We start from the raw sequence: 27,398 nt of genomic DNA on the forward strand, positions 1-27,398 counted from the left end.
ATTGATTATTTATTTATTATACCCTTACCTAGGTATACCTATTGTCCTTATAGCTGTAGTAATTTATTTTAACATTACTAATAGTTAATATATAAATGATTGAATTATTTTTTCTAAAATATCGCATTTATTGTATCATTTAACTGTGGTAGTTAAATGATAACAATATAAGTAGTACCTTATTTATATATTTTAACTTTTAAGTCAATACCAACTTACCGCAGAATAGTGTGAATATGTGAATAGGATAAATTAATGTTTTTATGGCATGAAAGCTGACAAAGCTTAAAATTAACCTTAAGTCTTAATATTATGAAAATGTCAGTGAAGGAGCCTACATAAATAATATAATAATAAATTTAAAAATTTCAAGACTTCACGAAAAATTTTTAAAATTAAAAACAAAATAATTATAAAATTTTTTTAAAAATATAAATTTATTACCATTTGATTTTCAAATGCATATCAAAAAACCTAAAACTGTTTATGAAAATCTTACTGATTTTTTATATCATAAACTATAAGTATCAATATATGTGATATTACGTTTCTGATGAAATATAGTAGGCTATAACTCAGTGAACACTGGACAGTCAACAGCATTGTGTAGGTTGTATTAATGCGATTAATCGTTATATAGGTAAATTTATCCTCCCCCTCGCTGTGTTTATAGAAAATAAAATCACTAAACAGCGCATAAATTAGGTAAAAATTATAAATAATAATTAAGACACTTCGTTAATGTTACACTTAAAATAACTTTATTTTTATATTATGTTCATTATAATAGAAGATAAACGTCTACAATATAATAGCCATATTATAGGGAATAATTGTAATTGTTCTATAATATTATGCCTATTCTTAAATGTTGATTCTTTTTTTTTTTTTTTTCTTAACGTGGCAAAGCTAAATAATATGTCAACACACACACATATTATTAATATTATTTTTAAGTACGATAATTTAATTTTTAAGAAACACACATAGTTATTATTGTCTTATAATTTGAGAAATTCCAATAAAAAGGTTTTGTCGATTATTGTACTTACCCGTCCGGTAAGTCCGATCGTGCACAAAATCATAATACTACTTTTATCGCGACGATAATTTATCGTGTATTACAACGGTGCGCCGTCGGCCCCGTGCCGGACGGGCGGTGGATATTGTGTCTAATACGACGAGGTAAATATGACGTTATATTATATTAATATGTTATAGTAATATTATTATGTATTATTTGTTAAAACATTACGTTATCGTTAAATATTGTATACGTCGGCGAAGCGTGTAACTTATAGTATTAAATTAAATTTTATTTGTCGCTAAATGAGGGTACTGTCTGCGCAACAATATGTTGTCCACGGCCGGCAGTAACAGATACCTCTTGTTCTTCATCCCGTCGTCTGTTTGCGCCTGTTCTGTTGCAGTCGTCGGCTGCTGGTGGTCCCACCCGAGCTCTTCAAACGGCCGCTCAGTATTCTCGACGTTCCCGCTGCAAACCACAAACAAACAAACAATAAAAAATAATTAATTTATTGCCGTCGAAACACCGAGAATATGGCCAAGTCGGTGAATAAATTTGCACTATAACTTATAAGTATATTGTTATATGTTTATAGGCGTGTAGTATATAGGTAATCATAGGCGTAACTTGGGCAATTTTTATGGGAGCGGGGGAGGCAATCTTCATTTTATGTCGATATACCGTATACTTAATAATACTATTGTAGACTAAATATACCTAATAAATACATTTTACAAAATAATAAGGGGGACAGTTGCCCCTTTCGCCCCACAAGTTACACCTATGTAGATAATGATTCTATAAAACCATTCAACAGGTACAACGAATGAGCACATTCAACCCGCCCGTCGTAACAGCCGGACCCAGCCGAAACTCCTTGGGTTGTTTCAAGTTTTTTACTTTGTCTTGTTCAATCGTTTTACATAAGTATAATGTCGAAAACCACTTATTCTTTTACAATATACCTATATCTACTTAATATTTAATCATATTAAGTTGGCGAATTCAGTAACCATGTAATATGTCTGCTGGAGCTTAAAAAGGATAAACTCTAAACGGTCCAAATATTATATATATATAATAATACATAGTTGAATCATTTCGTATAAAAAAATATGTTAATAGGTATCAGTAAAATGAAAAAAAATGTATTTGAAATGATTTAAATATATAAGTAATAAAATATAGGTAATTATTAATGTAACAATAATAATAATAAAATCTATAAATAATAATTTATTTTGTACTATGCGCATTACACATTTTATTGTAATTTTATTATAAATTGAAAATATATAATATATTTTATTTATTGACAATTTTAAATTTAAAAACGTATTTAATTTGAAAATTATTTGTTTAGACATTCAGAAACACAGAGGGATTTCTTTAAGTACCTTAAGTAGGCTGACAGGTAGTTACCATCTAACGTAAAAAACCAAATCCTGCAGTTACTTATTAATAAATACCAGTAAATTGAAGTAAATGCTATTAAAGTTGATGGAATTTATTTTTATAGTTACAAATTACAATCTACAATAAACATTTTAAAGTTACTTAATTTTATGTATTATCTGTTGCAGCATTTAAAGGGACGTCAGTACGTTACATTATATATTATGTTGTCCTTGTCTTACGAACGCAAAGCATACCAAATTTGTATTAAGCAGAACCAATTTAGTATTGTTTGCTTTTTTATATAAGAGTTAATTAATCAATTATCAAATTTGAAAGTAAGAAAATTATCTATACTTATACAGTAGTTTTTACGATGATTTAATTTTTAAACATAAAACAAATAAAAAAATCTATTATATAAAAATAAGTCCGGTTTTCCTCCCTGACGCTATAACTCCAGAACGCACGAACCGATTTCCACGGTTTTGCATTCGTTGGAAAGGTCTTGGGCTCCGTGAGGTTTATAGCAAAGAAAATTCTGGAAAATTCAGGGAAAATTCAACAGAAAAGTGGGGAAATCGTTTTTCACATACAGCGCCATCTGTCCAGCAAATAGTAAACTAAATTATTTTTGGTAGTCAATGGCAACCATTTAAATAAAATAAATAATAGTAAACTAAATTATTTTTGGTAGTCAATGGCAACCATTTAAATAAAATAAATAATTTATTTAAAATGTTAAATTTAAATTTTAAATAAATTAAATTTTCTCATACATAATAACACTAATACATGGCCTACGAAAATGCAAAAAAAACCAACTAATACGCGGGCAACGCCGTGTCGGGACAGCTTGATTATAATATATATATTTAATATACATTTTTTTACAGCAATAGACTAACATAACAAGTTATACTAAGTTTTATTGTTTTACCAACGGGCAACAATACAAAAACCACGAGATGGCACATTATTGTATTTTACCCACTGTAGTAAAAAAAAAAAAATGACATAACTTTGAAACTTAAGTGTTAGAAATTATAAAATTCTTATACACATCTCGCGGGGTCCGCAATCCACCACGTGTGGATTGCCTACATGATAATATACTGCTCTCATAATCATAAGAGAGTCTCACGGCAACGGTAAGCAGAATGACTATAATATTATGACTTGAGTAACTCACTGACTAATAAACGTAGAGCCTGAACAATGATAGATCGATGCTTACAATTTACACGGTATATTCGTAAAATCGTATCACAAATTTAGTGTGTAATAAGAAAGCATTTTACAAAATTCGCATACTAAAGTGGTGCTTTCACAAGATTTTTGAGAATCAAAACAGTCAATGAAAATGTCTAAGTTTTGAACACCGTTAAACCGAATAGTAAATAACATCAAAATTCGAATCTATATACATAGAATTTGCATTTTTATCGGGCAACGAAGTGCACGGGGTCAGCTAGTACTGTATAAATATAAATGCTGACGTTTTTACTTTTAATTTTGATGATAACTTAATTTACTCTAAGCTAACAAGTAACGACACCAAATTTGTTCCACTGAACGCAATTTTATATTGTGTAAGGTATCTAACATATGTGTTTGTAAATTGTAAAACGATGACATGCAGAGTGACGTTAACATACCTAAACGAAATAACTATAATTAGGTATCAATATAAATTTATAATTCAATATCGAAACTGCCGAAAAATTATTTTTTTGATGATTACCACAAAAAAATATCAATACATTTATAATAAAAATATATAGCTTGTAAAATTATTTGTTTGTATAAATATACAATGGTCGAAAGCATTTCTTATTAAGTGCATATCAGTAGTAAACTGTATACTTATAACAGTTATAAACTTATATTCTGTGTCTGTGGACATGCATAAAAAATTATTTATATTAGTTGTCTAATTAAATGCTTAATTTACTGTATTATGTACGTTTTTAAATCATAAATGAAAAAAGACAATTTTAAAAACTAAAAGCTAATAAGACTATAAAACTTAAAATTAATAAGAATGCTAGATGTGTAATTTCACGTATAGTTAGATATCTAAATACTTGTAATTGAACTAAATTTATTTTTATATTATAAGTACATAATATTTAAAATTATACTAAATAATATATATTTGTGTATGCCAGTGATTGTTTTATCAAACACTTATTATTTGAAAATCTATTAACGTTTTTGAAAATATTATTTTTACGTTATTTCCAGTCGAAATAAAACAACATCTTTTAAAAAAATTTTTTATTTATTTATTTTATTATGATATTAAAAATTTTACTTTTTTGAATGACGACATACATTGTAAATTTAATGTTCTGAAAGAATCAATAATGGATATATTATTTGAAAAAAATATCAGTGAAGCAATATATTATTATTTATTATAGAATTATTTAGTTTTTATAAACCATACGACCGTAAATATAGACGAAGTTGTTTTTAAAATTAATTAACAAATACATAAAAATTAAAAAGTATTATTTGAGACATATTGCATGAGGATTTTGATGGAAAACATCATAGTAACACAGCCTACCCTTCCATTTGTATCCAGACTTTTCTTTATTTAAGCTTTAAACGACAATAACTTATTTTTCTTCTATATCCATTAGAATATGGTGCTTTGAAAAAATTTTTCTAATGTTTGAGAAGTGTTCATAAATATCAGCTTAATAAATAATCCGTATTTTAAAATGTATACAATACATAATCACTCGTTTAAATATCGCTCTGTATAAAGAATAAGTTTTTATGCATTCTTATTTTTTTATACAGAAACATATTGTATAAAACTGTAATATAAATTTCTAAACCTAGTGCCTGAGTAATTTTATCATTATTTTTGTTAAACGACGAGAGATAATAAAATATCCTTACGGGACAGCGTGTTTTACATATTTCTGTGAAGAAATTCAAAAGATTTTTTTAAAAAATGAGGGTTAAAGTAATTACACAACAAACTGTTTTTAGTTTCTATTACGAACACATATTTTATTTTGTTAGAGATGAATAATGTTCACAAAATAAACTAAAGTACCTAAAATATATATCCTTTTAGGTATCTGTGCAGCGGTGCTAAACATGAATTTGATACTTCCCCCCCCCAAAAAAAACACTATATATACCTGCATATACGAGTATATATTACTATACACAATAAGTAAAAAAAATGTTTTCAATTGATATTAATTGATTCCTGAATAATGTTCAGTTTATTAACTGTGAAATATTTTCATAGTAAATTATAAATATTTAGTTTACAACATTAAGCATTATGTAAATTATCCTATTCGTGTAAAACGTTACTTCACATTTGTTTAAAATTAGAATTACAATATTTTTTTTTTCATTCAGAGAAATTACTTTAGGCAACATGACACTGGGAGTCACTTTTTTTTTTAAATATTATGTATTTACAAAATTTAAATATAATTTATAAATTATATCTATTTATCCAATTCTAATCATAATTGTATTATTAAATAATAATTAAATAATGTGTATACAATGTTTACAACGACATTCTCTTTCATGTAAATGATAAATCGTTACCTAATGTATTAAATATTTATCATGCATGACAAATAAAAAAATTGAAAACATTGGTAAACTGTAGACCTGATAATTCAATTATTATTTATTATACGACGTTTTTGTTGAAGCCTGTAGGCAGTAGTCATTCTACGATTTTTTATTTTTTCATTTTCGTATTTAATTCTGTAATATATATTTTAATAAATTTAATGTTAAAATATTCTGAAGTAATAATATAAGTTAATTAATTACCAATAAAAATAGTTATAAAATAATAAATATTGATACCAAATTGTACTTATTATATTACTAAATTATAGTATTCTGCAGATGCAAAGTTGACACTATAGGTAACTTAATAGTTACAATAAGTTACGAGTTTACAACTTGAAGTTTTATATTTTGTAAAATACTTAAAGAGAAACTGTAGATATAAAATATATTCTTATATAAGACAAAGCTATTATTAATTTTATACTTTTTGTTTGGATAAATTTTTTAATATATTCTATACGGATTTTAATTTTAAATCACGTTGTTTTTTGTTATTTAAATTGCAGTCAAAAGTTAAAAGACAATATTAGACAACATTAGATTAGAATTCTTTGTCATTGCAATATAATGCGAGTAGTAAAAAAAACCAAATTTCGTGTATTTAATAAGATGCAAAATGATTTCTACTTACCAGAAATAACAAGGATAATAAATGAGATAAGTTTAACTACATTGAGAAGATGAATACAAATTATTGTTAACAGAATTTGATGTGGTTTTAGACTGACAAGTGACAGATTGTTCACACTTGTTAAACAAGCTGACAAGTATTATTTCGAACTAACCACACTGAGCAAAAGTTATAATGATAAAAGAGTGAAAAAATAGAAATAATTAAAAGTTCCTTAATACACAGGCTAAGTATTGACGAGTGACGACACGAACAGATCATTGATGAATATACCGCCTGCGTTTAATTTTTTATTCGCATTGATGGTAAACACCACAACACTTAACTTTGAATTAAAAATTAAGCGAAGAGTTTATCTATCGGTTTTTAGCAAAGGGGTTTTTTTATAATTCTTTGCTAAAACTACATATTTTGAAAATAGGACGTGCGTGTTCAAAAATATTTTTGAAGGGCTTGTACCTAGCCTGAAACTGAGCTTGAGTGGTATAAATAGTTTGTCCGAATAAAAATTATAACTGACAAATTTAAATAGCTTAATTTAGTTTTTAATATTATGCCATTTTTACATAAAATATGTGATTAATATTCGGTTTTAGTTTTTTTTTTTTTTTTATCACATCCGTAGAAAATATAATATCATGTATTGTATGTGATTCGTATATTGGACAAATGATAAACCAAATAGAAAAACAATAAAAATTTGTGAACGAACAATGAATTAGTAGTACAATAATTTAATTACAGCGTAGGTGAGAAAATACGTAGGTAGGTATATTGATACAAGTTGTAAATTAATCGAATAAGTAATTTATATTATTTTGTTGTTTATATAGTTTAACGCATTAATCGATCTCTGTATACCGCTACTACGCATTTCTCACAAAGATTGGAATGTTTTACATCTAATTCGTTACTAATATTTCGATTTTATCTGTACCAACTGAAACTATTTTAAAACATAAAATACTAGAGCTACAAGTAAAATATAGTATGCAGCTATGCATATAGTATATGCGTATAGTGCATATACCCAATTGGTTATATAGATTTATGTCGATAAAAATTTAAAAGGATGAAGTAGAGTATTTAAAAAAAAACGTTTTCCATTATGCAATCTATTATTGTGTTAAAATAATGACCTTTATAATAGACTTTCAAAAGCAGTGTCCCAATTGTTAGGGTGCGTAATGTGCTTATATGTATATATATATATATTATTGTACAGGTAGGTATATAATTCATTAAATAATGTCCGTCCGTTAGACATTTCACCATACTGCGACTGCCTTTATTTTCATATAATAATAATAATAATAATAATAACAGTAATATATGCAATATACTTTGAATGGTATTATATATGATATTGAGGAAAATACGAAATGACCTCTTCGATTATCTGTAGCATCGCAGCTGTTACCCCCGGTCTTTATCACGTAATTTGATGATTTTGTTATAGGCGTATATGTAAATTAATCGAAAATCGATTGTTCAGTAAAAATAAAACGTCCTAACATTATTAAATATTTTATTATTTAAATATGGGGTTTCAGTTAAATGAGCTTATTTTAATCACTGTTACACCGATGTTACACCATATACGAATACCAAGTAGGTATATAAATTATTATAATATATTATAATACAATTGTTATACTTGACCGATAATTCAAAATCGTTGATAATGCTTTGTAAAAATAAAAAAAATACTTCCAAGGTTAGTCTACAACCAAATCCCGCGACGCAAACCAATTGCAATTCAAAATAATATAATAGGTATAATTTTAAAACTATAACCACATTACCATAATACGCTGTCATTGGAAGATCACTCTGAAAACTATACATACTATTATTATGATGTAGCCTCAAAAAGGTTAGTATTGATTCATTTATAAAATAATATTATAAAAGATTTTACGGTTTGATTTATCACTTCTATATATTATTATTTTTACGATTGGTAAAATAACATTACGAACGATATCGTTGGTTGGTATCTATTACGTTTCAAAATATAGAATTAAAAACAAGGTTTTTCTAATGGATAAACTCTATTTAAACGAATATAGGATTAATTTTAATTCACATTAAAATCTATGTATTGGTTATATTTAAACACGCACTCGATAAAAGTTATTTACCACCTACGTATCAACAATGCACTTCGTTAAATGTTCGTATTCATCACAACTTTCACAAGATAATATTATATAGCATTATATGGTGTCTCATGATGGTAACAAATTTGTTTTTAGATGCATCACATAATTAATTATAAAGAAGCTCACAACTATTCTACAAACAGACGCTAAACTACCGAAAACACCGCTACACACACACATGATAGTATGTTGTTTAGCGCGAACAAATTGGCTTAGTCGCGAAACGATGTGTGGTCGAAAAGATTCAATTATAGATATGAAAAGTTGAAAATATCAATAATCCTCGGAGCTAGCAGCCAGCAGCAGCAGTAGCAGCAGCTGCAGCATCCAATAACACTCGAATGCGGTTACCATGAAATGTAATCAAAACTTATGTAACCGACGAGAGCGTCACGGGATTTATGCGTGTGCGCGATTTTTCGTTGGAGTCTTAGTGTATATTTATAATAATATATTAATATTATTGTGCACGCTCGAATTATATAGTAGACGTGCATACAGTCGCGGCGAGGGCTGATTTGGGCATTTAACACGTTTCGGTGTCCGGAACTTTGTCGGAGCTTTGCGTAGGCAAGAAAAAAAAATAGAAAAACGATAAAAACTATAAATCTTTTGACACGCGCCGAACAACTGTGGAGGACACGTATGTACATATATGATGCGTACATTATTATGCTGTACTTCGGTCACGTCGGAGTCGAGAGAGAGCAAAAAAAAAAAAAAAGAAAAAAAACATACCTCAAAAACAACAATAAAACTGTACGTTCTATATGACTGTACAATGGGTGTGCGTTATGCTTTGTCGGCCATATAACTCTACTGTGTGGGGGGGGGGCACGCGTGTTCGTTATAACGCGCGAGAGAGTCACCATTTGGACGAAAACGTTTTACCAGCCGTCATTTTTATACATATATACACCTATAAATTTCAACACTTGAATGGTAATACGCGTATAATAATACATACATCTACCCCGAGTCGGTTTGCGAACTCGTGCGATTTTGACATTGGGTGAAAACACTAAAAACCACGTTCCTCCGGTCAAACATCGGGTATTTATATTATTTGTTGTTCTTGTTGTTCTTGTTGTACAATTGCTGTACAGTGTACATTATTACGAATTATTATTTTCGTCACTGTCTGTCTATTGCATGACATTAAATAACATCGAATGCCGCGGCCGGTATTGTCATTAGGTCGCGAAGAATTTTCACCGACCCCGAAAAAATATTATGTTTTTGTCTCGATCTCGCTAACTCCCTTCCACCACGCCATCAATCACGACTAGTCGGCTCGGCTGTTATTACGATATAATATCCCACGCACAGCAGTCAGTTTCGTAAACAATATGATTATTATCTACTATCCTGTCCTTTTATGGGGGTTGTAGAGTTAAGGGGGGGGGGTGAACGGATTACGGAAGGAGAAATATTATATATGAGCTTGATCGCAGGCCGCCTCGGGTTATTATACACGCCGTGTACAATATATTATTACATTTCGTAGGCACTGTCCACGTCGTTATTGCGTCGACGTGATAATAGCAATATAATATAAACATAATAATATATTACCTATATTATCGATATCGACGCGAATGATAAAATAACAAAAACAGATAGACTAGCGCTCCGATTTCCTTGGTTCGGGTCCGGGCCGTTTTGCACTCAACTTTATATGCATATTACATGGATATTAAACACCTTGCTCGAAATTTAATATTGTATTACGCAGTATAAACGAGAAGTTTTGATTTTTGCGTATTTATTTATCTAGAATTGTGTCAGAAAAAAAGCGTTAATAACAAAGGCCACGACGAAACACGCGTAGTCTGCGGCGAGCGGGTACCTATAGAATTTTATTAAATATATAATAAAATAAATAATAATATATTTATATATATTATAATATCATTATAATTTAATCATCGAAAATAAGTCAAGTATTAATCGCGCGTAACTGTTGAATCCCGAACGTGTTTACTGCTGACGTTCCTATATAGACATTTTTTAAATGCAATACGATGTTATATTAGAAACGTTAAGGTAATCTCCTTGTTAGCATCATAGATTATGTATTTTGATTTATAAATTTTATTTAAATATTAATCTATTAATATAAAAAAACGTACTTGGTACGCCAGTATAATTGTCAGTGGTCGGCGATTTATATTATATGTATAAACAATATACATATTTATTACGGAGCGGGCAACGGCTCAAAGTTAAGATAACTTATATATTATAAAATAATAAATTTACACAAAAACCAATATTAAATACCTAGAAGAATAAATTTGATATTTTAAATATATATTACTATATATATATTATATAGACGTCGTTTACGGTATAGGTAGTAATTTACTAATGGTATAAAGAAAAGATAAAAATAATCAAGATTGGAAGAATAGTGATTTGTTTGAAACTTGGCTAAGTATCTAAGGATAATCCCCCGATCTTTCAATAAGCATCCGTAGCAGTACCCAGTGCTGAATAACTTGTCAATCAGCTAAAGACTATAAACCTAGTTTATTTCAAACCGAAACCGGGAGTTGTATAGGTATCTAACCATATTGTTTGCGAAGAATTTATAAAATGTAAGCCACGAAACCTATAAACGGTCGTGATACCTTATCAATCTAGTTCCTATCGATTGCATAATCTAATTAACGAGACAGATAACTTCAAAATCAAACTCACAAGTTTATTGCATACATCGCTTGTATTTTAATGTCAAGCCGGTACAGAATAAATAATAATATAGCTACGCATATTAAACGCGGTATGTTTGTAATTAGAAGAAACATTTGCGGGTAGAATATCTTATATTTCTTCGGCCGAAAGATTCACTTGCGTACGAGGAATTACATGCACTGAATCTACATAATATAATGTTTTTCTACGCGGTCGTCGCAAAGGATTACATGACGTTGCACAAGTTTATTAAATTATGACAAAAGAAAAAAATTACCTAAGGATAAAAAAACTTAAGGGTTGCATACTATTACTCGTGGTCAGAAACTATGTGTGCAATATGATCCATCTATATATTATCTCGGATAAGCAAGCCATATCATCGATCCATCAAAAATTTCTCATGGGTCAGACTACAGTTACCGTGGACTGCTCCCGTTTAAAATATCGTGAATGTCAGCATGTTTATGTACAAACATCTAAATTAGGCTTCGTGACGGGCTTACAGTATTATTATTTATTATATAATAAATCATAGCTATCAATCTAGCATCATACTTTATCCAAAAAAATCACTACATTAAACGTGTATGAGTGGTTTTAAAACCCTTGTCAAATGGCTTTTTTTGGTCTTCACGTGTTGATAGTCACTTCGAGTAACATATCTGCGTATAGATAAGACATTTTTTATATTATTTTTACAAAGCCCAATAATTTTTACATAGTTTTATATTTTTACATGATACAGCTCCAATTTAAAACCAACAAAAAAGAAATAAAAAACATAATATTATATATTCATTCGTTACTACTTACTAATAAATTCGTTGTTTGTATTCTAATATAATTATTATCAATTTTAGTCAAAATGGAATTCCCAAAGTTTAAACATTTTTGTAAAACTTTTTATGAAATAGCAGCTTCAAAGAAATATTAATTAGAATTTAGCCATATTATAAACCCAGTTTTTTGTTAAATTGTGTAATAGTTTAAAAGAATGTCTTTAAATTATATTAAATTTTGTTTTATAGTATTGTATTTTAAAAGTGATTAAAAAGTATGAAAAATTGAAGACAAAGAAAATATTTATACGAGATAATATAATATAGAGATATGGTTTATCGTATGTCTGATTATATTTAATTATTTCATGTTTACCGTCTGTCTTTGTATAAATATTTTAAAAATCATCTCGGAATTTGGTTTACATTTTATTAGTTTGAAGTGTTTGTACAATAATAGTTAAAATTCAAAACACTATAAAAAAAATAATATTTCACTTCTAAATTTTTGATATGTAATAATCATGAAGTTATAATGTATAAATAAAAAATAATAAATATTATTTGTAGTATTATAAAAAACAATGAAATCATAATATAGGTATCTGATGCGTATAAATATCTAATTACACAATACATTTATTTTTGATGAGTTGTGGTTATTGTGAGTAAATGTCTAATGTAGTTATTAATTTTAGGTTTAATAATATAAAAATGACTTTAATATTTAGAATATTATTTGTTTCAGGCAAAAAATTTCAATTTACATATAATAGAATAGGCTGATTGTTGAGTTTTATGTGAATTTTTTCACCACTTTGATAACACGGCACTCTGTATATGCAATTTTAATACAATAGAATATACGCCACACCCGTATAATATTATTATTGTCTTCGTTTTACAAACGTATAAGGTGTACAATGGTAATTTTTCGTTTAATAAAACCAATTTTGTGTATTTAGCTAAATATTGGAGTAAAATATTATTATAAAACTTAAAGGGAAGAATTCTCTCGTATTTTTTCTACAATACTTTAATTTTTAAGTGAACTGTGAGCGTTATTAAATATTAACATTTTACGTATAAATCATAATTCGCTTAAAAATTGAAATACCATAAAAACTTGACGGAAAACACAAATAATGTTCTTACCTTAAAGTTTGATAATAGGTAATTTATAATAGGATACCAAAAATTGGTTCTACTGAACGAAAATGTTTACGTGTTGTACTCAACACAGAGACAACACAATGCGGGTTTAGTGTCCTCTTAAGAGTTTTAACTGAACTTATTTTACTGTATTAGGTACAGTATATAGTAATATTATGATGGAATTCGATAGGTACTCAATTTAACTGTAAACCGTAATTACGATAGTGTTAACTAAATACTTAAGCACTTTCGTTATAATGTTATGGTAATAAAATATTTAAATACAACATTCGTCATTGATTGTATTCAACATAACTTTATTGAAGCGTTTTGTTAATTTATTCGTCCTTTAAAGTAGCCTTTGAACTATATTTAATTTCAACGGACGTGAACAGATTCCATTGGATATCAGAATATAAGCTAAATACTTTTTGGTATTCGTGAATTATATTCAAATATAAATCCACAAGGTGGAAATAACTTATTATCAATGATACATAATATGAATTGAACGTCTGTCCTATTATTATTCGCGTTAGTATTCAATTTTGGAGTTAGGCAAAGGTGTAAGGTCATTTCTCTATAGAAACGACGACGAAAATAAATTGTGTCGTGAAATTCCAAAGAACAAATTTCGTTACTTTCTGCACAAACAAAAATCGTTCGATTTGGATTCAATAGATTCGAGTCACAGAAAATGTACATCTGATTTATAGGGTAGAATACACACACACACACACACACACACACACACAAAGGTACACATTCATCATGTGCGAAACGCGTCAAAATATTATACCGTTTTACACAACATAAGCATTCGTAACTCTTACTCGGAGTTGGTGGCTGTGGCGGCGGCGTCGGCGAAGGTCCTCTTGTTTATGTCGCACTGGAACGAAGACCCTCTGCCGTTTCGCATGTAAAACGAATGAGGATTTCTAAAGGACGGCAGCCAACCGAGTCGGGCAAGCGCGGCCAAGTGCCTCTTTCCGTAGCCACTCTGTCCGGTGCTGCCGAACGAATGATACGAGGCCGGTGACCGGGACGACGTCGAAGCGAATCCTCTGGGCATCCAACCGCTGCGTGATAACGCACCTGCTCGCATACACACACACGACACACACGCACGAGCACGGCATCGAGAGTCAGTCGTCGACGCACACGCGACAGTAAAAAAAAAAAAAAAAGCACACGGTTGACTTTAAATGTTGTGGTCTTGTAAACGAACACAATTATGATTGATATTATCATTATTTTCGTTTAAATATATGCAGTTCAAAAATACGACTACTCATAGAATGCGTAATAACAATAATATGGAGAAAAAACGACACAACAAAAACAAATCTCTACGACACACACGATACTATAATAGACGTTATAGGATAGGTATAGGTGTTTAAGAAGAGGAAAATACAGAGTCTGTTACAGTATATAGTATATTATACATAAATAGGTACAAACAAAGACTACAATACAAGTAAATCGTAATATTATCACAGTATAATTCAAACTACTTAAACATATTTCGATAACTATTAACCGAGTATACGGTTATCGCAAAAAAAAAAAAATTGATAATAAATAAGTAAATAACACAACACTTAATTGTTTTATGTACTACAAAGAACATCACAATAATATTGCCTAAGGTATAATAGGTATACCGTATACATATAGATCTAATATATATTATTATGGTTATAAAGTTGGTGAATGCTTTTGGATTATAATATATTTATCATATTACATGATTGATTCACAAAAAACTTGAATCGGATTGTTTAATTCTTTGCCTTCAAGCTATGTACTATATATAAAATATAAATTCGCCATTTATCACCTATTCGGTTGCAAAGTCATCGCGTTGTCAATAATTCATTAAATGCTCTTTAAAACCAAAAGTAGATACGCCGAGATAAAAGGTAACAAAATATAAGTAAATATAAGTATTATTTTTGTTACGAACGAAACAGCGTCGTCCGACAAATCTCAACCTGATTTCCAAGTTATTAATCTTGAGTCCTGACTAATAAAACAAAGGTGTGTTTAATGTTAAGCTTTGTAACTTTATTGCATTTTATCGGAGAGTTTTACGATTTTATTTTTGATTTTATTGTGCCTCGTGAAAAACCGAAAATAAAAATGTCTTTGTTATAAAACGATTTCCGTTCGTCTATTATTATTCGTGTCTAATATAATAAAGTATTTCATGATACGCATTACACCTACCTATACGTACAATAATATTCAATTTTATAATCTTGGGATTTATGCGCGCATTTTATATTATTTATGAACAATATATCCAAACAAAGTTCGTATAAAGTAAGTATAAAAAAATACATATGATTTATGCATCAAAGAAAACTATATATTTCAAAAGATCTACTATGTTCTGGATCTTACTCAGGTTGGGACATAAACGTTATAAAAATTTCTCCCATTTATTAACAGTTTTTATTTTGAGGATATAATGACTTTTTGCAATCGCCTTATATTATGGACTTGACTTTTTTTTTAAAGTAATGTATCTCTTATAAGTATGTAAAAAAAGAAAAGAAGAAATTATGATCTATTTTAGAACAAATTATTCAAATAATACGATAATTTAAATCAAAATAAAGTCATGCAGTTTTAACTTTAAACGTTTATGTAATTATAATTATCCAGGTTATTATTCAATAAAATATAAATAGGTATTTAAATAATATATAATTATAAATTATTAAAGACGCTATCTATAACACACACACACACACCCACACATAAACTTTGTATGTTTGATGAATACGTTAAAAAATCATAATGCCACCTGAAGTCTTTTATTAGTTGATATTTAGTTTTAGTTTTAATATTATGTTGATTGATTCAAATGATTGTTTTTAGTAAATTAAATCTGAAATAGTTGTAAAATATATTTTAAACTACTTATTAGGTAAGTATTTTCACAATTCTTGAATAATATTTATTTACCTACTTTCAAATGGATATTAAAATAAAAAAATGTGAAATTATGGTTTAATGGGTTAAAGAAATAATTACTTTATACATAGTAAGTATATAGTTATACGTATTTAGACGTTATAAACTTAACGCATAAGTATATTTTGAAAGCAGACAGTATAAACGAATAGAAATACATTTACATTGCTTACATAAGTATTACAAATGTAATAGAAGTGTTCTTTATCATTAGGTGCAATAGAGGTGTATCGTAATTTGTGACCCCCGTAAACGTATTCTATTGAATATAAATGTTCACTTCTGGGGTTTGTAGTTTTGTACTCAATGCTTATATACGATATTCTATTGAGGATGTTAATCTATGTTACAGGATTAGACAACATAATATAGACACGAAAACTTGCATGCAAATTACGAATACTTAAAAAGTCTATGTAAAACGAGATGAACTCTGATGATGACAGATGGATGACCTAATACTGTTATTACCTATTGGTTTTTTTATAGCTACACAATTATTTCAATAATAAGTTTAATAATAATTTATTTCGGTAATCATAGCTGTATCTCATTGCTTAACGCATATAAGGTTTAAGGCATCTGTTTAGGCGTCTCCCGTAATAATCTAGTTATACAAACCGATAGTTTGTTACTTAATAATATTTTAGGTAGAAAATAAATATTTTTCGTACGCAAGCAAGGACTTGAGCATTATCAGAGTTCAATTCATTGTAACACCCGACAGACTGTAAATAAGATTTACTCGTATACAACGAGCAACAGGCTTTCTCATCACTATAAGAATTCATAGACTAAGCGTACACAGAATAGAAATCAAACAAATTCAATTATGTTGCACATATATACTCGTATATCATGGTTTTAATATTCATGTATTTAATTTATAGTTACATATTTTTTTCGTGAAAATAAAAAAACTGCATACAAATAACTGATGAACTGATGAATACGATACAATTAGAATTATTCAATAAATACGTTTTTTTTTTTAATATTTTAACCGTTAAGTGAATATGAAAAAGTATCGTCTATAAACTAAGTTTCTCCATTTCCCGCTTATCCTCATTCTACAGAAAACGAACATTCTTACGATTTTTATTATAACCGTCTAATTAACGCTGTTATGATTGTCTCTGTATTGATCACGTTTGTTTAAAACCATTTATTTACGTTTACAAATGTGCAACACATTAATACTACAACTAAACTATCAGTAAATGGTAATGTAATTGATTAAATAATGGGGTACTCACCCAAGTATCTCTTCTGCATAGGTTCTTGTGTCAAGTCGTCAATAATACTCTGCAAGCTTCTGCTACCTTGCATCACAGGTATAAATTCTTCGCTGTTTTGAAACGTCCCGTCACTCATCCTCTTGGGTTTTTGGCCATTTTGTAAGTTCCAGTCTTGGCTTTTCGTCGACGACTCCGTGGTGGGTTGGAAGCCATAAGGCAATCTTCCTTGTCTCAACAATGAAGAAATGTACCGCTTGGCGACGTACCTCGGACTGTTGTACCAAAATGGCATGTTATCAGTCCGGGCTAACGAAGCCATGAATCTTTTGGCGATATAGTCGTCTGGCGATGAATCTCCGTCAGCTGGTTTTACATCATCTTCTTCGCGCATTTCCGGTTGGAAGTAACCAGTCTCGATCAAGAATCGGATGTGGTCTAATGAAACTACACCATGATTTTCGAACACTTCGTCGGCCATGTTGGTCAAAAACAGCTCTACCTTTTCTGGATCATACGTAGTTCCAAACTTTTCCAAAAATTGATCCAATATGCTCCTCAAGTCCGATTTAAATTCATCACGGAAATCAGGCTCCGAGGCTGATTGTCTTTTCATCATCCCACTTTGTGCCAAATTTTTGATTTCCTTAAAAATAAAAACACAAATAATAATTATTTAAAATAATATTCAAAAATTAACAATCACGATAGATTAGATAAATAAGTTGTCGAAATAAGTTAAAATAAATAAAGTTATACTTGTAAAGTAATGTTTTCAAGTCTATTGTAATTAGGCTAAGTAGATTTATAACTTATAAGTTATAATACTAACGAAATACTAAAAATAAAAATTGATAAATAATAATTAGAATTATCTACACTTGACGAATTAATTGGTAACAAACATTTAAAAAATAAATACTCAAAAAGCTGGTATTTTTTCCGAGATGTAAATCATATTTACTATTTACTGCTATATAATTTGATTTAGTTAATCTACTGGAATACATTTAAACACGGATATAAAAAATATTTAATACTTAATATAAATATATATTACAATTATTTATTAAAATAAATTACGTATTAAGTCATGAAAATTTTTAAAAACTTTAACTATAGTTATATAGTCTATAATTTATAGCATATTAATATTTTTGATAATCATAAATATTACGTTTTTATTTCCACACTTGATATTGTTTCTCGACTTCTCGAGTAAGTAAGTCATACGTCATACCGAAATCAGGTAAATATTGCGGGGTGGTCCGGTCATTTATAATTTAATAAAAAAGAGACTATACGATATTCATATATAGGACAATTGATATCAATGTATTTTTATTTGTAAAATAGACATGTTAAATAATATTATAAAATTGAATAAGATGTAATAATAATAATAATAATAATAATATGAATATTAAAAAAAAAAAACATTTGAACTTAATGTTTGATAACATGCGTATTATGATAATGATTTTTAAAAAAAAATAACCGATTAATTCTGAATTTGTGAAGTTTTAAATTTTGCATATTATATTCTAGGGTCTTAACTTTTTTAACTTTAAAATGTATTGGTATGCCAGTATTTAATTTCTTGTATTATTTTAATTAAAGTCATAACGTATAAATAAATTATAACTAACCATTAAATTAATAATATTAAACTCGTGACGGTGACTGTGGTACATATAATAATATAAAAACTGTAATCGTTACTCGGTAGTCGTCACGATCGATGTCAATTGTCCATATTATAAAAATATTGTATGTGAAATGTCCAATATCAATAAAACTGTTGGATACCAAAAGTCCAAATATCATATTATTACATACAGTTTTGCTACACGATTGAATAACATTTATATAATACGTTTTGATACATTGCTACTATAAATAAATTGGAATGGTGATTTTTTTTTTTATCAAGTAATAACATTAGGTACCCATATTATGTTTGATACGAGTTGTAAATCAAAAGTCAATAGTGCTATTTATATAGGTTTCAATATTATTTGATATACGACGAATCGTCAATGCACATATTGTTTGATTATATACTATATGAAAAATAAAATGACAAATTGTTTGTACAGTACCTCTACTACCCGATTTCTTTGCTCTTGAATGGCTTTTGAGTTTGCATCACTTGCTTGCTCCAACACGTCCAACATCCGTTTCTCTTGAACCAATTTTTCGGGTAATTGTCCACTTTTAGCCAATGATGCTAGCGATCGTTTGTACTCTGGTAACTGTCCGGTTCTGGCTAGAGAATCTAAATTCCTCTTGTTGAAATTGAACGGGAATGCATGGGAGACCTGCCATAACATATAACCTCAACATATTATACGATAGACGAAATTGGTTTTTTTCTTTCAAGGGCTTCGCCGAATTTTAGACTTGTATTATGCGCTCCCGAAGACGTTCCATTTATCACGGAAACTGCTATATAACCCACATGTCAAGTTTAAGCTAATATTACGTTTTGGGTAGGTTTTTATTTTTTTATTTTTTATCACTTTAACGTTGTTACATTGAAACGATTACATAGAGGGGTTGCATTCCTTGACCATAAAAGATCGGGTCTTCCGTTACTCTGGTTGGTGGTTACCTTAAAGTATATCTTTACGTACATTCCATGGTATTACACTGAAGATTAAGTGTAAATTGCTTAGACGTATGATGTTCATTTTTTAACGCATGAAATATTTTTAGTCTCTGACATCGAATATTAGTGTCCATAACAATTCCAATGTTGTCATTGAAAATTGTAATAAATAAAAAAAAAAATAAATAATAATGATATAATTCTTGATTCAATATAATATATATTTATTATGTATATGCATATGTATGTATTATTATATATGTACCAATTAGAACAAATTGGAGATCAATAGATTGGCGAAGTAAAATGAACCGACTACGTATATATTATTTCAAATGATAGTGTGAAACGATAAGTTTATTATTTAAAAAAAAAATGTACACCTTTTCTGTATTTTACATATTATAATGCCGTATGTATATTAGGACTCGACTGATACGTATTTATTTTTCGTTTATCATATTTTTGTTCGCCGAAATATTATGGTTAGCTCTCCATTCAAGTGGAATTGCTGACGTTGAGTTTCGAATCTTAGATCTATTCATACGTTCTCTTTTAAATAACCTTCACATCAAAGGGTACCTATACTTGTTGTAGATTTTCAATTTAAGAATATTCAAAAAAAATCTAATATTATCCTTTGGGAATATTTTTCACATTTATTCTTATATTTTTTAAGTTTTAGATTCTGAGTGCATTGAGAATTGTATATTGATTTTACAATGATGGTTCTTTTTGTTATATATATATATATAATATATATTATCATGGAAGCTAGATAATAGATATACAATTTTTTGAATGTCACTAATTTATGCATAAGATTCATTAAATATTATTTTTAGATTAGAATATTGTACATAAAAGTATTTGATTAAGTTATTATTGGGAGTTTTATGATATTATTTTAAAAATTTGTGTTAAGCACCCAGTACGACTAATACGTCATATTTTTTTTTATCATATTAAAATTTGATTTTATATTATTCTTGTAATTCATAAACAAGGATTAGATGAAATATGAATAAAAAAAAGTTAAGTATTTTTTTTTTATATATACAATATAAAATATATTACTCGCGTTTTTTATTTCACAAAAATAATTCCTTAGTTAGGCGACCATTTATTAGTACAGTTCGGCGTACACAATATAATGCACCTATGATTTTTCAACTAGATACATAAATATTTCATATATTTTATACTACAGATTTTATACAAAACAATTGTATTATGTGGTATAAAATAAATATGTTATGATCTGCGTGTTTGTGTATTATTTTAAATATTTAATTAAAAATTGGTGCATAGCTTGTTGAAATTCTAAATTAAACGGACAGCTGTAAAAATATATTGATTGTAGTCTGTGGTATAAAAGTGACACGATTTAAATCGGTTCCCCACAACATAAAGTAATTGCCCTTTTAATTGATTTTTTCGTATAGATACTACTCTCCATTGAATGTCCTATACATGCAAAACTATAGGAGAGCATTTGTCTGTAATAGGATCTACTGTTGGAGGTTTATTTTTTTAAAAATAATTAATGACTTTTTTAAAATGCTTTTAAGTATTTCGATTAATTATAAAATTGGTGTAATAAATACATATATTATTTATATTATATATAAGCTGAAATTAAGCTCTTTACATGAATCCGTAAAATAAGTGATTACCTATTGTATTTTGTTGTAATTTTATGAAATTAGTATAAAACTATGTTGCATTAACTAAAATATTATTATTTATAGTTTTTGTTTTTTCGTTTATCTCAAATTCAACGATTTTTCATAATAAGTAGGATAATATAAGGATATTTGTATTTGTTTATACTAGGAATTTTAAATTTATTAATCAGTATATTTTATTTAGATAAAAATAAAACTATACGTGCCACTGCAAAGTATGCAATATAAATTTAAATTATTATTAAAATAGGAATAATAATATGCAATCAGTTTAAAGATATAAGTATTCCTTTTTTTTGCAAAACCAAACACACATATTTATTTGTGCAGTAAGTTGTTCTTACATAGTTAACAATAAATAAATAAAATACCATCATCAATACTCATGCATAACTATTAAATTGTCGACAAATGTAAACAACTGTTTTCACTCAACTACTTGAGTTTTTATCTTTAAAGACAATGATGGTAACCTTTTTCCAGAATAATATGCATTTATGTATAATTATTATATAAATTTATATTATAAACTTTTATGTATTTGTAATACAAATTTAGTTAATACATTAAAAAAGGCTTGTATTTTATCAACCAGAACAAAAACGTAATTATTCATTTGTCATGTTTTTGTTCAAACAGTAAAATTAATTCTACATTTTACAATTCATTAATTATAATTGCATCAAAATATTTGTGTTACCTACACACTTTATAATCTCTCTTTCTACTTTTCTTTAATTATAGTCGGTTGGTTTTTAAATTGTTGTTAAAAATAATATTACGTACTTTTTAATTGAATTTATTAGACGATTTAAATAAGAATGTTATATTATTTCCTTTTCAAATAAATATAGTACCTACTATATTGTTATAATATAAAGCATATACCTATATATCGTAGTTATAAAGTTAATTTTGTTTTGCCTCATTTATAATTTTAATACAATATTAAAATGATATATTTTGATTATTATTTTATCGTATAGATAAATATTATTTTCTGAGCTGTTATACAGAGAATTATATTACTGTATTTATTTTATTAATTTAAATATAATATTATATTAAAAAATAATTTTTCACTTATCAATAGGTAATAGTAATCGAATATTATAAGGTTTAAAGAAAATAGTTCAAAAATTAATAAATAATAAAATTATGAATTGGAAAAAAAAAACTAATTATTTAACTCAAAGGCAACAGTTCGGTGAAAAGATTTGAGGACGAGGGTTTGGCGTTGGCGAATGAGTAACCGAGACGACTGACACACGCAGACATCAATTATTACGTGAATTTAAAAAAGAAGGATAATATTATATCGGACACAATATTCTTCTACTTATTAAGTTATATTAATGAATTATGTTACTAAGGGTTTAATCCAAAAAAATATTTTTAATCTTCTGGTCAATCATTAATAATTTAGGTATAAACTATAAAGTATAATTTTACTCTCAGTCTCAAAAACAGATGAACTTTTTGTAAGTGTAAAATGGAAAATCGTCAGGTATGTTTGAAAATCTAATTTTTAAAGTATACATGTATTGGAGTTAAAAATTTATTTATTTTTTTAACCCTCTATAGATTGTTATTAAATATTTATTCTTTTCCGGCCGAATAAACATAATCAACTGTATGGTTGCTCCACAGATTACAACTGATCCAGTTCGTTTTTATAGTAGGTAGTAGATACGCACGATAAGAACTTTTATATAATACCGAACTTTTATCGAATTCAACTACATATACCTATATAATATATATATATAATTCAGATTTGTGTTTATTGCTTAATACTTTTATTGGCAATTTCAATTGAAAATGAACGATTTTAGTAGTTAAACTATTATGGTGTTGTGTATAACAACGCCATATTGTAATGAAAATATTCCAACAAGTTGTTATACAATTTTATATTATAAGCTTACAATTTTTTGAGATTACTATAAATTAATATGTTTAAAACAATTAAACACCTCCACTAAAGACCTAAGATATACATTTTATACTGGTATTGTCAGTATTGAGAAATATTCTAATAAAATATATTTTGTTAAGTAATTTCATATAAAAATAAACTCACGTATTTTTTAAATATAAAGTATTTATTATTTTTAAATTTTAGTTCTTGTATTTTCTAGTAACAATACAATTCAAATGTAAAACTATAACATTTAGACACAACTTCTTAAAATACCTCTTAAAACCTAAGAACAAGCAATTAAATAAATGTCATTATTAATCAAAGCTGTCTGGTCTTATGGAGTTTAATTATTACTCCTTAAATCTTCAATTGTATTAAAATTCTAATATTTCAGTCAAAAAGAACAATATTGAAAGCTCCGTTTTACTTCTTAAATGAAACAATATATTATATACACAAACCGTTTAAGTATTAAAGAAATTGCTAAATAAGATAAGCTAGATAAGTGCTTTAAATATCACGGAAATACTATTCTGTTTGCTGATTAGTTTCAGATATTTCTTATCATAAATGTACTGAGTTGTAGAAAGAATTTATTTCTTTAATTTAATGGTTCACTAAAATTTAATGGACCAATCATGGGCTATTAAATCATGTTTAAGGTACCATAAGCTTACTAGTGATTCATTAAATCGTTAATGATTGTTTACGCAAACGGCACTAATAAGACTAATAAGAGTCTATAACAACAAAGTTGCAGAGATATTTTTCATTCTCAATCGTCAGATAATAAAACTATTTATTAAGCAAATTTCAAAATTATTCTATATTTAATATTTTATCAAAAATAATTATTGCACAATATTCTATTTTAATCAGAATCCATATAAATAAAATACCTTCGTGAATAAATATTTGGATTTAAGTTATTATGTTTTTCTTCGAGCTGTACGCAATAAATGTATTACATTATTATACAGAAGTTAGTAATTTGGTAGATACTATGATGATGTTTGTGCATGTTATATTTATTGTAACTATAACACAATGAAAAGTATTTAAGCAGGCTAATCAATTTCTATTAACGACTTATAAAAAAGAATTTTCAGCATTTAAAATATATTCGAAATATTTTAATTACAATTCATTATTCAACAACTTAAAATTATTTACTTTTGTGTTATTAGCATTATGTAGTTTTAATTAATTACTCAATTTCAAAATTAGAAATACAAAACTACAACATCATAAATTATCCCCTTTTTTAAAACCATAAATTATTAGATAATTTATGCTAGTATAACAGTTTAAATATATTTAGTTAAAGAAATTTAATTTTTTAAATTTAATAATATTTAAAGAAGACGAACTTAATTCGGCTTTACCATTAAATATACCATATGGATATTATTATCAATACTTTAACGTTATATTTTATCTGAATTAAACTACGGGTATACATAAATATAACAATATGATATAGGACCAATAAAATTAAAATAAATTTTATATTATACAGTGGACGTCGCTTATAAGGTTCAGTCACTTATTAATCTCAAAGTCGTATGGAAAGGTTCGAACGTATCTAAATAGATATATTATAAAAAATTTGGTTATTAGATTCACAACTTCAGTCATAAGACTCAAATTTCGTAGAAAAAAAAAGTAGAATATAAAAATTTTTGGCTAACATTTAGAAATAAATTGATTTTGAAAAGTTACATATTTTTTAAAATTATTACTGGTTTCGATTCATGTTTTATAATGTGTATATAGGTAAAAACAATTTTATCGCATTTTATATTTATCGTTATTGTAGTGTAAGCTATAAATACATTTCTGATTACCTGACACATAATACAAAAAAAAACCAAAATCACAAATTGTTCTCATAAATAATAAGTGCATACAAAGTATAAATTTTACCTATATGCAAAATTAAAATATGTATTAAACCGTATTATCTGATTTCATTTATTTATTAATAAGTAATATGTAATATATACGATATTAAAGTAGATTAAAGTAAAATCAAAATATATAGTAAAATAAAATTCATAAATAATTCAAATTTTTTTTCCCACTTCGTTTATTCGATTCATCGGTTATATTATGCTAGTTCTAAAGTGAGTCTTATAAGCAACGTCCACTGTATCTTATTTTCAAAAAGCTAATTGCATCAGTTAAGAAAAATGATTTTTATAGGTTTTTATTTTATTGATTTTTAAAGATATTTTTTAAAATTATTTTATAGTAAATATTATTAGTAAATTGTTCTTCTAAAGTTTGTATTATACAATATGAGTTTATTTTTGCTAAAAATATTACATATTAATATGTAATTATGTTTAAATATATTATTTATTATTATAATATTATATTTATTAGGTATATATTTAATATTATTGATATTAAATTTTAGAACAATGTGAATAGGTTTTTTGTAGGTATAAATAGTTTGAAAAGAGTCTATATGTTTGTGAATTGCATTGTGTATAGATATAACACATAAATAATATTGTATCTACATTTTCATACAAAAATGTGAATCGATCAAAGCACTGATCGTGAATTAACACACTTAATATTTTAATTAACGCCCAAAGATAAATCGATTTATAACCATTCTTTAATTTATTTTTAAACGGTTACCTATGTATTTTGGATTTTGTACCTACAAGCAGTTATATCGCATAACTTTAAGATATACACTATACAAATACGATAGGGTTATAATTTTTTCAAAAAAAAGCATCGAGTCGTATTTTGTTTGTTTTATTCGCTATTAGAGACTTTAAGCGTTTTATAATATCGTATCCAAACGGAAACGTAGTCAATAAATTTTTTTTGTGTTAAATATATATAAAACAACACGACCGAGTCCGTTCACTACACGATTGTTTTTATTCCGGTAAACCCGTCTTATATTATATACCTACTACCCATATTAATCGGTCCGAAACGGTTACCTCGAGTAGGCAGGCCAAGGCGGCCAGGAGCGTTGCGGCTTTCATCGGGCGCCGGCTGCTGTCTTGTGCGGCGTGCTTGCGTATAGCGTGCGGCTCGGGACGACGTCGACGACGGTGATGCTGCGGCCGTGTCCGTGTACCACCGGCGATTTGCGGCGCGAATACTTTGTGACGTCTCCGCGGCCGAATCCCGCTCATTTATCTGCGGGCGGGACCCGCCGGGACGCAAGCGCTTTTCGGCATTCGCGTAGTCGCGCAATAAAAAACGAAACGGAGATCGGGTAAAACGCACGCACACGCACACACACGAGCGCGCAGCCCACCCACGCCTACGCGGGTTTTACGGAAATCGTGCAGTGTATTTGTATATAATAATAATAATAATAATGTAAGGTCATCAATTACCTACCATCTATAAACTGCTACTGATTGCGCGTACGGCGAGCTATCGTTTCGGCGGTTTCCTCGACCGACACACCGGTGCGATCGGACCGACGGCGAAACGAT

At 27.8% G+C, this 27,398-nt stretch overlaps 1 protein-coding gene across 2 annotated transcripts; it reads right to left on the reverse strand.

Moving 5' to 3' along the window:
- Window positions 1–738: 738 nt before the first annotated feature.
- LOC114130901 (uncharacterized) lies at window positions 739–27,104 on the reverse strand. Of its 2 annotated transcripts, XM_050197045.1 has the most exons (5): window positions 26,892–27,104; window positions 19,802–20,020; window positions 17,721–18,345; window positions 14,313–14,574; window positions 739–1,495 (listed from the first exon to the last, which is right to left on the reverse strand). In XM_050197045.1, the coding sequence occupies exons 1-5, from the start codon at window positions 27,087–27,089 to the stop codon at window positions 1,309–1,311; spliced, it is 1,491 nt and encodes a 496-aa protein (XP_050053002.1). In that variant the 5' UTR covers window positions 27,090–27,104; the 3' UTR covers window positions 739–1,308. The 2 variants fall into 2 exon arrangements, with proteins under 2 accessions (XP_050053002.1, XP_027851776.1); XM_027995975.2 differs by lacking the exon at window positions 14,313–14,574.
- Between the last annotated feature and the right edge of the window lie 294 nt (window positions 27,105–27,398).

The sequence above is a fragment of the Aphis gossypii genome, chromosome 1 (assembly GCF_020184175.1).
Source record: "Aphis gossypii isolate Hap1 chromosome 1, ASM2018417v2, whole genome shotgun sequence".
NCBI lineage: Eukaryota > Metazoa > Arthropoda > Insecta > Hemiptera > Aphididae > Aphis > Aphis gossypii.